The 11169-nt window shown below is 51.1% G+C and overlaps 1 protein-coding gene across 1 annotated transcript in view; it reads right to left on the reverse strand.

Annotated features, from left to right (window-relative positions):
• Positions 1 to 11122, reverse strand: part of LOC122386746 (small G protein signaling modulator 3 homolog) — a 30914-nt gene extending 19792 nt beyond the window's left edge. The window contains exons 1-12 of the mRNA XM_043376268.1: positions 10953 to 11122; positions 9255 to 9632; positions 8584 to 8958; positions 8172 to 8302; positions 7627 to 7860; positions 6985 to 7079; positions 6587 to 6732; positions 2829 to 2926; positions 2277 to 2456; positions 1101 to 1266; positions 503 to 615; positions 40 to 182 (exon numbers count right to left, since the gene is read on the reverse strand). Coding sequence (XP_043232203.1) covers positions 40 to 182; positions 503 to 615; positions 1101 to 1266; positions 2277 to 2456; positions 2829 to 2926; positions 6587 to 6732; positions 6985 to 7079; positions 7627 to 7860; positions 8172 to 8302; positions 8584 to 8958; positions 9255 to 9544 — 1971 coding nt within the window. The 5' untranslated portion in view covers positions 9545 to 9632; positions 10953 to 11122. The remainder of the gene's footprint in view (positions 1 to 39; positions 183 to 502; positions 616 to 1100; positions 1267 to 2276; positions 2457 to 2828; positions 2927 to 6586; positions 6733 to 6984; positions 7080 to 7626; positions 7861 to 8171; positions 8303 to 8583; positions 8959 to 9254; positions 9633 to 10952) is intronic.
• Between the last annotated feature and the right edge of the window lie 47 nt (positions 11123 to 11169).

The following is an 11169-nucleotide window of genomic DNA, read 5'->3' on the forward strand; positions in this document are numbered from 1 at the left end:
GCTGCTCTGGGAAAAGGGACGACAGTGGCAAGTCCTTACCTCTTCTGGAGAGAGCACCTTGCCGTCCTCGTCTAGCCGGTACGTCTTGCAGAGCACAAGACGACTGTAGACGGAGTTGTAGTCGCGTTCCACCTCCTTGTGCGCCACCTCTTCGATAAACAGCCACGGGTGACACACGCCACCTGTGAGGGGCAAAAGGAGCAGAGGAGGGGGTTATACGCGATCACGGCTACAATAGAACGTTGAAATCTGCGGTGATAGCACTCAATACATCCGATGCATCAAATACATCCGAATAATCAATAGCATCTTCAATTTTTCCGATCACCTCATATACATAAAAGGGGGTGGTGCAAAACATAACCATAAACCACCCTCAAGAGATCGGATGAGGTAGGTTTCTCATACAGATCCTCCTCGCACCGACACTCGGGTGCCCCAGAATGAAACTCAAGCACAGCACTGACAGTGATAAAATCAGACCGCTGACCGCTCCTCTCACCTAGAATGATGGGCCGCCGCATGCCGTGCTCCAGCACCTGTTTGAGGGTGGCACAGAGGGAGCCACGGACCAGGTGGGTGACCGCCTCCGTCACGCTGTCATCGCCCGCCGAGCTGCGGAATGGGAGTCCCTGTCATCACACTGTCATCACCCGCCGAACTACGGGGGGGGGGGGGGGGCACTGATACCGCCCGCCGGGCTGCAGAAGGACAGAAAGGAGTCCCTGTCATCACCCGCCAAACTAGGGGAGGGGGGGGGGGGGCAGGAAGTGGTGAGTCAATGACACCACCCGCCGAGCTGGGGGTGAGTCTGACAGGGGGTAATGTCATTGTCACCACCATAGTGTCACGCTATCACCGCCCACCGAGCTATAATGGGAGGGAGAGAGAGGGATGAGTCACTGTCGCCACCCGCCGCAGTGGGAGCGGTGACAGGGCTGTCATCGTCATAGAGTTGCGGGTGGGGCACCATCGACAATGGTATCATGCTCACCTGTCTGACTGTGGATGGAGACACACAGTCAACGACACCGATGTAATACGGTCACACATTCACACACATTACCGGTTACCCCTGTAGCAGCGGTAGATCGACTGACCTGTACATTTTGCTGCGCTCGTCGAGCAGCTCGACGAATTTCGCCGGGAACCAGCCGCGCAGGCCGTTCAGCTCGCCCACCCAGCAGTGTTCGTCACGCTGGCTCAGCACCGTGATCACGTCGTTCTTGCGGAACCCCAGCTCGTCGTCGTCGTGACGCTCGAAATCTGAACGTAGAAAACGGAAGCAGGATTTTACATGCGGTTTTAGCATTATCAAGCGATGATGTCACATTGTCACATTTGGAGCAGCAGGTACGCAAGATAAGCAGTTATGTTTTAATGCTTCCATATGAAACGTTCAACACATTTGAACGTTTGAAAAAAAAACGTTAAAAAGAACGTTTAAAGAGGCATGCATGAAGGCCCATTCCAAACACCAGCAATATGTGCTACTTTGAACGAAACCTAATTAGGCTTGGACATAGAAAGACTTCATCGTCGCATCATTTCAACATCCCTACCCCATGGTTTTCAATATTCAACAATAGTAAACATTCATCAGCATCTCCTAATCATGAAGAGGAGATCTAACACTCAGGCAAGGCAAAGTGAAAGTGGTACCGACCTTCCTCGGACCGAAATCTTCCCTAGCATTTTATACGTACGCGCCTTTTCACCCACGCGCTACTATTCCACTCATCTACCGTTGCATTGGTAAAAACTACGGCAGAACCTGCGAATGGCTTCACCACTGTAACCCTTGAAAAGTTTCCTAGAACTTTTTTCACGTGTGTACATTTTACTCGCACGCTATGATTAAGCGATGTTTGACATAACTAGTTTAACTACGGCAACACCTGTCACCGATTTCGTCACCTTCTGCCTTCTGCACTGTGTTGACAGGAGAGATGCAATATGCAGGCATATGTCACAATAGCACCTTTCGGGGAGGGGGGGGGGGGGGGTGGAAAGACAGAGGGTGGAGACGAAAGGGTGAATAAGAGAGATTGGGAACGAAAAGGTGGGAGCGAGAGGATGACGGCAAGAAGGTGAAGGCGAAGGGTGAGTGCGAGGGTGAGAGGGTAAGGACGGGAGAATAGAGATGAGAGGGTAGGAATGAGAAGGTGAATACGCGAGAAGACGGGAGCAAGAAGGTGACATCGGGAGGGTGACGGCGAGATCACTAGGGCGAGAGGGCGGAAACAAACCAGCACAGACGACAAACGCTGACGTACCGAGCAAAGCCTTGGCTCGGCGCTGTCTCTTGCTGGAGACGCTGACGAAGGCGTCGTGGTCGCGGGCGTGCGACTCCATGCTGTAGTCGGGCAGCAGGCTGACGCCGCTCAGCTCAGGGTCCACCGACTGGAAATGGCGGCCCAGCTGCTGGATCGCCTCTCGCAGATCCACCAGGATCTCTGCCGGTGGATCGCCAGTCAGTGCTGCGTAGTGAGGCCACGATAAGGCACATGTGCCTATGCATTCAGTTAGAACGCACGAGACATTTATACTGATCGATTAAATGTTGCTCAATCAGTGTCAGCGTCTGTAGTTAGTGTGAATCAGCCGATTATTCACTGCTAATTTAGCATTGCGATCTAGCACCAATTAAATACTGAATCATAATAACCCAAGCCCAGCAGCTCTCATCGCAACAACTGGTATCGCAAGAAGTGACCGACAAGCACAATAACGAACCAGGCCTCAAGCACCAGTTGTCCGTAATTACTGACGAACCACGCACCCTCGGCGTACTCGAAAATTCTCCACGTGCAGCAGTCAGCACTCACCGGTCTGGCGAATGTTTTTGGTTTTCACGTCATCCGCCGATGTCTCGTCGCCAAACAGGATCACAGAGATCATCGACTTGCTTCTTCGCACGTGACGCCTGACAGACACAAAACGGCCGATAAGGTGGAGGGTATAACACAGGTGGCAACATCATGACAGTGCATACACATCACTCGATCGGTGGCACGTAGAGCACAAGCATGCTGCGAGCAGCATGTTGTATCGTGTGACACTGACACGTGTTCTGATTAACTGACATGACTACGCGGGTATACAGATAATGCTGTAATAGTGCATTTCATGTTGGTCTTGTCACAAAACACTTTGATCTAAGCCGAGAAGCGACATTAGCCGATTGGCCGAGCAATATCTATCGCCCTTGCGCGCGATGCCGCGTTTCGCCGTACTTGACCAGTGCGGCGGAGATGGAGGCCCAGGCGCGCCGGGAGAGCAGGGGGAAGTCGGGGTTGGACCGCAGACTGCCCACCAGCCGGCCGGCGGGCACACAGCACCAGGTGCTCAGGTTCAGGCCCAGCACGTACACCACGCTGGTCTCGTGGCGCGCCCGGCCGCGGCTGTAGCGCGTCACGCGGGCCCGGTGGCGCCGGTCGGGTCCCGGCGGCGGCGCCGCTCCGCCGGCCGACCGCAGTTCCTCCACATAGCGGCGCTCGTGGGCGGCCGGCGGTGGTAAACTCGAGGTCAGGGTGAGCCGGCGGACCACCTCCTGTCGCGGCGCCGCCCGCTCGGCCTCCCGGCGCCAGTCTCCGGGCTCAAACAGTGCGCCGGCCAGCGGCGGCTCCAGCTGCACGGGACAGCAGAGGGACGCTGCATCCACCAGCACCGCTGCTGCCGCCACAGTCCGAACCCGCTCCGTCTCGTCCACAGGCCGCTCGCACGGGTCCACCTGCTGCGGCCTGCAGCGAGCGACACCAGGGGCCGCCCAGACCACAGTCACAGTCTGCTCCGGTACCGTCTCACACTCCGGGCAGTGGCACACACCGAACCGGGCCGGCCGCTGGGGTACGGAGTCCGTGCTCCACCACACACTGTCCTCCTGGTCTGAAGATGTACCGGAGTCAATCACACCATTACCAGGAGGTTCTCGGTCCGCGGCACACGTCACCAAGGGAGAGAGTTCAAGCATTTTACTGTATGCCTGGCCTATTCAAATACATTAGCCTGAGAGGTGTGGTAATAACTGGTGTAAGCAAAGTGACCACGGTCAAAAACGAATTACCAAGTCAACATTTTGGGATGTCCTCGTTCAAAAAAACGGCTAAGAGCTTCGGTCTAGACAATTATTTTATCGTTGGCATACAGTAAAATACATACCAAACTCGGCCGGTGATAAATTTTCAAGACCTCAGTCCTTACTGATTTTTGAACTCGGCCTTCGGCCTCGTTCAAAAATTCAGTAAGGACCTCGGTCTTGAAAATTTATTTACACCGGCCTCGTTCAGTATTATATATCACCGGCATCTGGAGATAGATACTGACCGTTGCCGAAGGCCAGAAGATGAGACAATTGTGATACATCGCCATTCGTTTTGAATGTTGTGAGGTTCGATGATTCTGAAGACGATTCTCCAAAAGACCTCAACAGTACGTGTTTCGGATCGCTCGAATCTTCTCTAACCACACTGTTAAGTTCATCTAGCAGAAGCATTTTGAACTGCTCAGATTCCCAGATCGTCAACAGTCACCACTTCAAGCACAAAACCCTTCCTAAACTCGTCCAGTTCGAAAGTCACAGTATCCACCACTTTCCACCAGTAACTGATCTCACTGACTGCGCACAGTAGAGGGAGAACCACTGGACTAGCCCGAGGCCCACATCGGACTCCAGAGCTCGGCACAGGCTCTCTGAAACGGACCGGTTTCGGCACCTGTCGCGGCGCCTCTGACGGCCGACGGAGAACGGTGGCTGCGTGTCGACTTCAATTATCGATCAGTTCGGTCACCGTCGCTGTCAACACTAGCAGAGCGGCTACAGTTTCTGTTTGGTCTATATCGTCGACGGTGCAAATAATGGTGCAGGCACAACGGTTACCACTTCTGTTGGAGCTTATACGGCTGACGGTGTAACCACAGCTACAAACGCTGCTGTGGCCGCTCTGCCAACTCGACATTGGCTGCTGCCACCGCTGCTGCAGGCACTGCTCTCACTTCTCCCATCACTCTCGGACTGGCTGATCTCACCACCCGATTGTGTCACTCTCATCACCTCAGTGGTTTATTACTGCCGCTATCACCTCTGTTGATAGTAATCGCTCGCAGCGGGAGTCAATAAGCGACTTCCCATTCGCCTACACAGTGGAGCTGATCTTGACTGAGGGATGGCCCTTTTATGGAGGTTCGCAATCGTCCACCAGCCAGAGCCTTGCACCAGCCTACACCGACCGCTCAGCCCCACTGCGACCATGAGAGTGGCGACGAAAACGGTCACGGTTTACATTCTCCAGATACGTGGGCGGGGAATTCAGTTTGCACGGCGCACCTGTCAGCTGGCGGTACAGCTGCCTGAGCCGCCCCCAAGACGGCAACACAAATACCGAGGTAACGAAGCTCAGGTGGTGATCCATTCATATAAATTACAGACCAAGATAATCCAGCGGCCAATTGATGGAAATATTGTATATTGGTAAAGAAAGTGACAACCAACAAATATAACATTCCAATTATAAAAAAAAAACAGATAATAGGGAAGTGAGATGAATTATAATCCTAATCACTAAACTGCTATATCTCTTGAATATCTACGAATATCTCTTCGAAAACAGCGACATATTGACGAACTACCACAGCTTTGCGTACTTAATTATATTCTCAGAAAATAATGGAAGGCAAGCAAATTTCGACCCCCACAACCCTATCCTCCATTGAAGGCATTCCCCTGTCCCATAGCCGAGGAGGACACAGCAGACGGTGACGCGTGTGTACTGTACGAAGGTCAGCTCCATTGTCACGGCGCCACCACAGCTGGTTGGGCAGACGGCTCCGTGAACTAATTATCGCCCTTTGACTGCCCCGTTCGGCGGGCCATACGGGACGTGGCACAAGTGGAGTAGGCCACACACAGTGCACCCGCCAGAACGAGCTCATAATGTGGACCACATGGGGAGGCAGGGTATGCAAGGTTCGAATGGCGGTTTAGAACTTACGGAATTTAATGTGTGGGCACAGATGGAATAGATGAGCCGGTAAAATTGAAACGTATTCGTGCTGTAGCTATTAAATGAAGCCGAGCGTTACCAGCGTTACCTTTGCCCACAACTCGAGTCTCGTATGCCGCCGGTGCCCGTCAATGCCTCCTGATCCTCTAATTGGGTCTCCCAGAGCTCTTTGACACACTCTGAGTCAATCAGTACCTACTGATTCACTGTATGAGGTCGTAAGTGTTCAACAAATTTACACACACTGACCTGTTGCCCGTGAATATCAGCCACAGCCCCAGTCAACATGCTGTCTGCCCGTCTACAGCATCTGTTAGCCTTCTGTGTATGTCAGTTATACTCGCTCACTCGCCGTGCCATCAGTTCCCACTAACCCGTTGACCGTGGACGGTAGAAACAGTTGACCCACTGCCTACATCCTGTCCACAGAACGTCTCACTTGCCCCTCTATCTGCAGTACCCACTTGCCCACTATGTGAGTTCGTCATCACAGTATCAACCCGTTGCCTGGGTCTGTCGGTGCCCGCTGAGTCAACTGAGTCATGTGACCTCTGAGACCCGCCGACTTGCTAAACTCTCCGTACCTGTTGACCTGCTGTTTGGGCAGGTTGGCCACGCGGCTTGGGCTGGCCATCAGCGTGCCCTGATCGTTCATCAGAAAGGCCAGGTGGCGGCGCCGGTGCGACTCCACAACCACCTCCGTTAGTGAGGAGCTGACGTGGAAAGACACCTGGTGGCGGGCCGCGAAAGCAGACGGTGCACAGAAGTTAGTAGGCGGGATGTAGTTAGTAAACGCTAAAAAACGCCAGCTCCTAGTTAGGCGCGCGGGGGACGTTAGTATGCACATAAGAGAAGTTAGTAGAAGCGTAGGTGGCGTCAGTTCTAGGGTTTGATTAAAAATTTGGTAGTAAGCAGAATATCACAAGAAAATATGAGATAAAGCTAAGGCACATTTGACTGGCGAGTTGCTACTACTCCATACCTCAAGAAGTTTTTCGACGTCATCAATGGTGCCGGGCAGGTCTGAGAGAGCGTTGAAGATGTCCGCCGAGTTATCCAGTTTGCACAGCTCCTCCTCTGAAACACACGTCCATGAATTGAGGAGACGATGTTACGATACTGGCACAACTTGGATAAATCCAGCAGAATCGACGGGTGGCCATTATTGGTGAAGCTAGTGGCCTTCAAAGTAATGCAAACATTTCTGATAAGCCCAGTCTTGTGCAATTTATCCCCAAATATCAACAATTTGCAATTATCACAGTGAAACATTGTTCACCCGTTCTACCCACCCAACAACCCAACACCTAGCCTAAAGGCCTGGCTACACTATGCGTTTTCTGCGTGCGTTTTTGCAGGTTTGCGTGTTTTGCGTAATATCGTTCTAGGAAAAAAGTTATAAAACAATATAATTTTTACTTTTGTTATATACAAAAGCTAATATAACTCTTATGTAACTAAAATTTAAGGTGAAAAACATCACAAAAACGTAATATCGTTCTTTTTTCTAGCACGATATCACGCAAAACACGCAAACACGCAAAAAACGCACGAAGAAAACGCATAGTGTAGCCAGGCCTTAACACCAACCTTGTCTCCCTTCCCAATCCGCCACCAGCCTCACCTTTCATGCGCAGCATGCCCAGCGCCACCTGGAAGACCACCAGCGAGCCGTGGTAGAAGAACAGGTCCCAGACGCGCAGCAGGATGCGCACGTGCAGCACGGACGCGAACACCGTCAGGAACCAGTTGAGCGTGATGAGCGACAGCTCGATATCGTGCTGCTCCAGCAGCGCCGACAGGTCCGGCAGGTAGGTGGCAATCAGCGCCGAGAGCACACGCTGGTCCGCCTGGATTCCTGACACACGCACCGAGCCATGGTTATACGATTGAATGGGTGGTTGAGCACATCCACGCCAGCCAGTAAACACATGACACGAATAACAGCGACGAGTTAGGTTTATGCGATCCGTACGCACGATAAACGTCCATACATATCAGACACGTAGGTAAGACGTGGCGCTACACAGACACGATTACGCACGTAAGTGATAAAACTCTGTGCTAACGTGCATGATAGCTCTGACGCTATGACGTAATAGCGCAATGGCAATAAGGCGACGACGTACTAACGAGGCGACACGATGACGTTCTAACGTAATAACGTACCGAGCAGAGTGGAGGAGTAGTAGGAGGCCGGCAGGAGGTCCTCGATGACGGTGGCCGTCAGCCAGAAGGCCTCCTCTTCGTCCATGAACAGCAGCAGGTTGGCCACGATCATACCCATTCCCTGGCAGTATCTGCGGAGAGTGGCGGACTTCTTAAAACCAAAATGCAAAATGCATAAAAGAGCCTTTTAACGACCAAGCTATTTACTTTTTTAACAGCGTGACTTCAGATGTTAAGTATTTTTACCATTGTTAGTAAATCCTTAGAACACATTTCAAAACAAAATAAACAGCCTATTAATCAGTCGGCAAACATCCACTGTTGACTGTGAGTATCGACAAGATCAGAGAGGATGTTCCACGCTGCCATCTCACTCTAGGCTAATGACATAGTAACATCGACGGAAACTCACCCGATGTCGGGGTAGAGCCAGGCCAGCGCGCGCAGCACGTGCCGCAGCCGCGGTACGCCCGGCGAGCTGAGACTGGAGAAGCACACGTTGGACGGCAGCGTGCGCAGCAGGTCCTTCTCAATCTGCCGGTTACACATGAGCGAGTCGCACGAGGATACCTTGACGATCTCCGCGTAGCTCATGTCGGCCTGCAGCTTCTTGCGCAGCGCGCCCGACATGCGGAGCCAGATCTGCGGCCGCAGTGAGTGCGGAACTCCGCCGCGCACCATGGCGCGGAGTTTGTCGGTGCGCGGCAACACCGGTGCCATGTTCTCCCACGACATGGGCGCCGTCTCAGAGTTGTGCGTGAACTCGAGGTGGGCGATCCATTGCAGCCTGGGAACGCAGAGAACATGCCATCAAGTCGCACTAAATGCACACAATGGCACAAATTGTACATACCAGTGGGGTGTGCCTGTTCTTAGTCGGTGCCGCTGCCGGTTCTCACGTTTGCGAACCGCGCGGATAGCACGACCACTCGGTGCGACCAGTATCGAAAATCCGACATTCCATTTCACAGTTTCTCTGTACTTTTGCATGCATGGAATTATCAGGAATGAGTGAATAGACATTTATCTACCCACACGCCTATCCATAAGCACCATACCAATCCTGACGGCACTGCGCCGCACCTGTGTTTGGGGCTCTCGGCGAACGGCGTGCTGAGCAGCTTGCTGCTGCTCTGCTCCGGACCGTCCTCCTCCTCCACGCGGAAGCCGAACTCGTCGATCCGGTAGTCGGGCGGCTCGGCGCGGCGCAGGCGGTCGAGCAACGGCCGCGGCCGCAGCCAGACGGCCACCGCCGACAGCGGCTCGCCGGCCGACGAGACGAACACGTCATCGTCCTCCTCCTCCTCCTCTGGCTCGGAGGTGCACTGGTCGTCCCGCGCGGCGCGCGACGAGCTCGCCAGCAGAGAAGCCATCCTGAGGACGGGCGGTGCCAGCAGGAGAAGATGGAGCGCTAGAAGCTGATGGTTCAGGCGCAGAGATGTGCTATCTGCCAGGTGGGAGCTGAAATGGATAACATTTGTTATTGAAGTGAAGTGTAACTCTTCAGTTAGTTACTCCTGTTTTGGTAGTTTTGGTAGTAGATCTTTAAACACTTAGCATGTGTGTGCAGTGTTATCAAAATACAAATGGTGGGTTGTGGGAGTTTGCCAGACATGGTAAGCAGCCAATGTTTGATCCATGACCTACTCAGCACCAAATTACACTTTCAATGGAAAGTCCTGATTCTGAATACAGAAAATACGAAAAAAGCTACAAATGACAGCTTAATTAATACATGAGCTTAATTTTATCCTGCCACAAATAGCTTATGCTTTTTCAAAGAGGTCAATGCTTTTTCATGCTAACATTACTTACATTTTCATTAAATTTTAAAGACATTTCATATAGGTATATTGTAACAGATAAGCCACAATGGTACCCATACATTTCTACATAACTAGCAAAGTAAACTCTATCCGAATTCGGATAGGTATGTTGCAAAGGTAAAGGTTGAACATAATGAAGGTCATTATCACTGGTACCTACAATAGAAAAAAAAATCACCAGCATCATTCTGGCAATACAGCAGGTACCATTTGTTTATAAGTGCACTGCAGTAGTTCCATCACGTATGAAAGCTTCTTTCAAGGCTTCTTTATTGTGCAACTCATCCTTTTGCTGCAAACCAAAACACTGCATAGGTACATTGTGCTTTGCTTTAGCTATTTCCTCAATTGGAAGATTGACACCTTTCATAATTTTGAGACTGTTTTAGCAAGATCCCTACGGTGCTGCTGCTAGCATGCTACTAACATATTTTGTGAGCTGACTTCAGCACCAGGGCAATTTAGGTATATAATTGCTGCAATGTTAATTGTTAAATGATATCATCAGCTAAGGAATAATAGGTATTTCATGCTATTGGAGCCGTTCGGATGTCAATTTTACCTAAGGCGTCACTCAATGTCACAGCAAGCATGCGCCAACATTGCCCCAGTGCAGCTGTTAGCTTGCAAAATACTCCAGGGAGCATGCAGGGTACTAAAGTAGCATGTAGGCTAGTGGGCTAGCAGTAGCAGAATCCATGAAACAGGGGCGGCCGGGCCCTGATCTCCTGACACAACATTCAGTCTTACACTTCCACTAAGCAATAACTGATAACATAACATCGTTAAAATATTGAATATAAAGAGCTTACAACTGTAGAAGCTCTTACAATTACATTAAATAAGAAGTTCAAGGTATGTTTTGACCATAATCTTAAACTCAACCAATGAAAATGAAATTGAAATGAAGATGAACTATGAAGAGCCGGTTAGAGCCTTGGAAGAGCCAACTCACTTTCCACCTTATTAAATGTGCTGGTTAGAATCAGTTTATCGTATTTATTCCCCAGGTATATTGAGTGACCCTTTTGAGATTTAAAATGAAAGGTCGTGGATACAACCCACACAACAATGCAACAACCTTTTGTAAAACAATTTTGACAACAACCAAACAGCAGAAAACTCTTTGCGCCATAATTGAAACTTTCACGCCAAAAGAAAATACTGTGTTC

Source organism: Amphibalanus amphitrite, unplaced genomic scaffold (assembly GCF_019059575.1).
Source record: "Amphibalanus amphitrite isolate SeventyFive unplaced genomic scaffold, NRLGWU_Aamphi_draft 000261F_arrow, whole genome shotgun sequence".
In the NCBI taxonomy this organism is placed as follows: domain Eukaryota; kingdom Metazoa; phylum Arthropoda; class Thecostraca; order Balanomorpha; family Balanidae; genus Amphibalanus; species Amphibalanus amphitrite.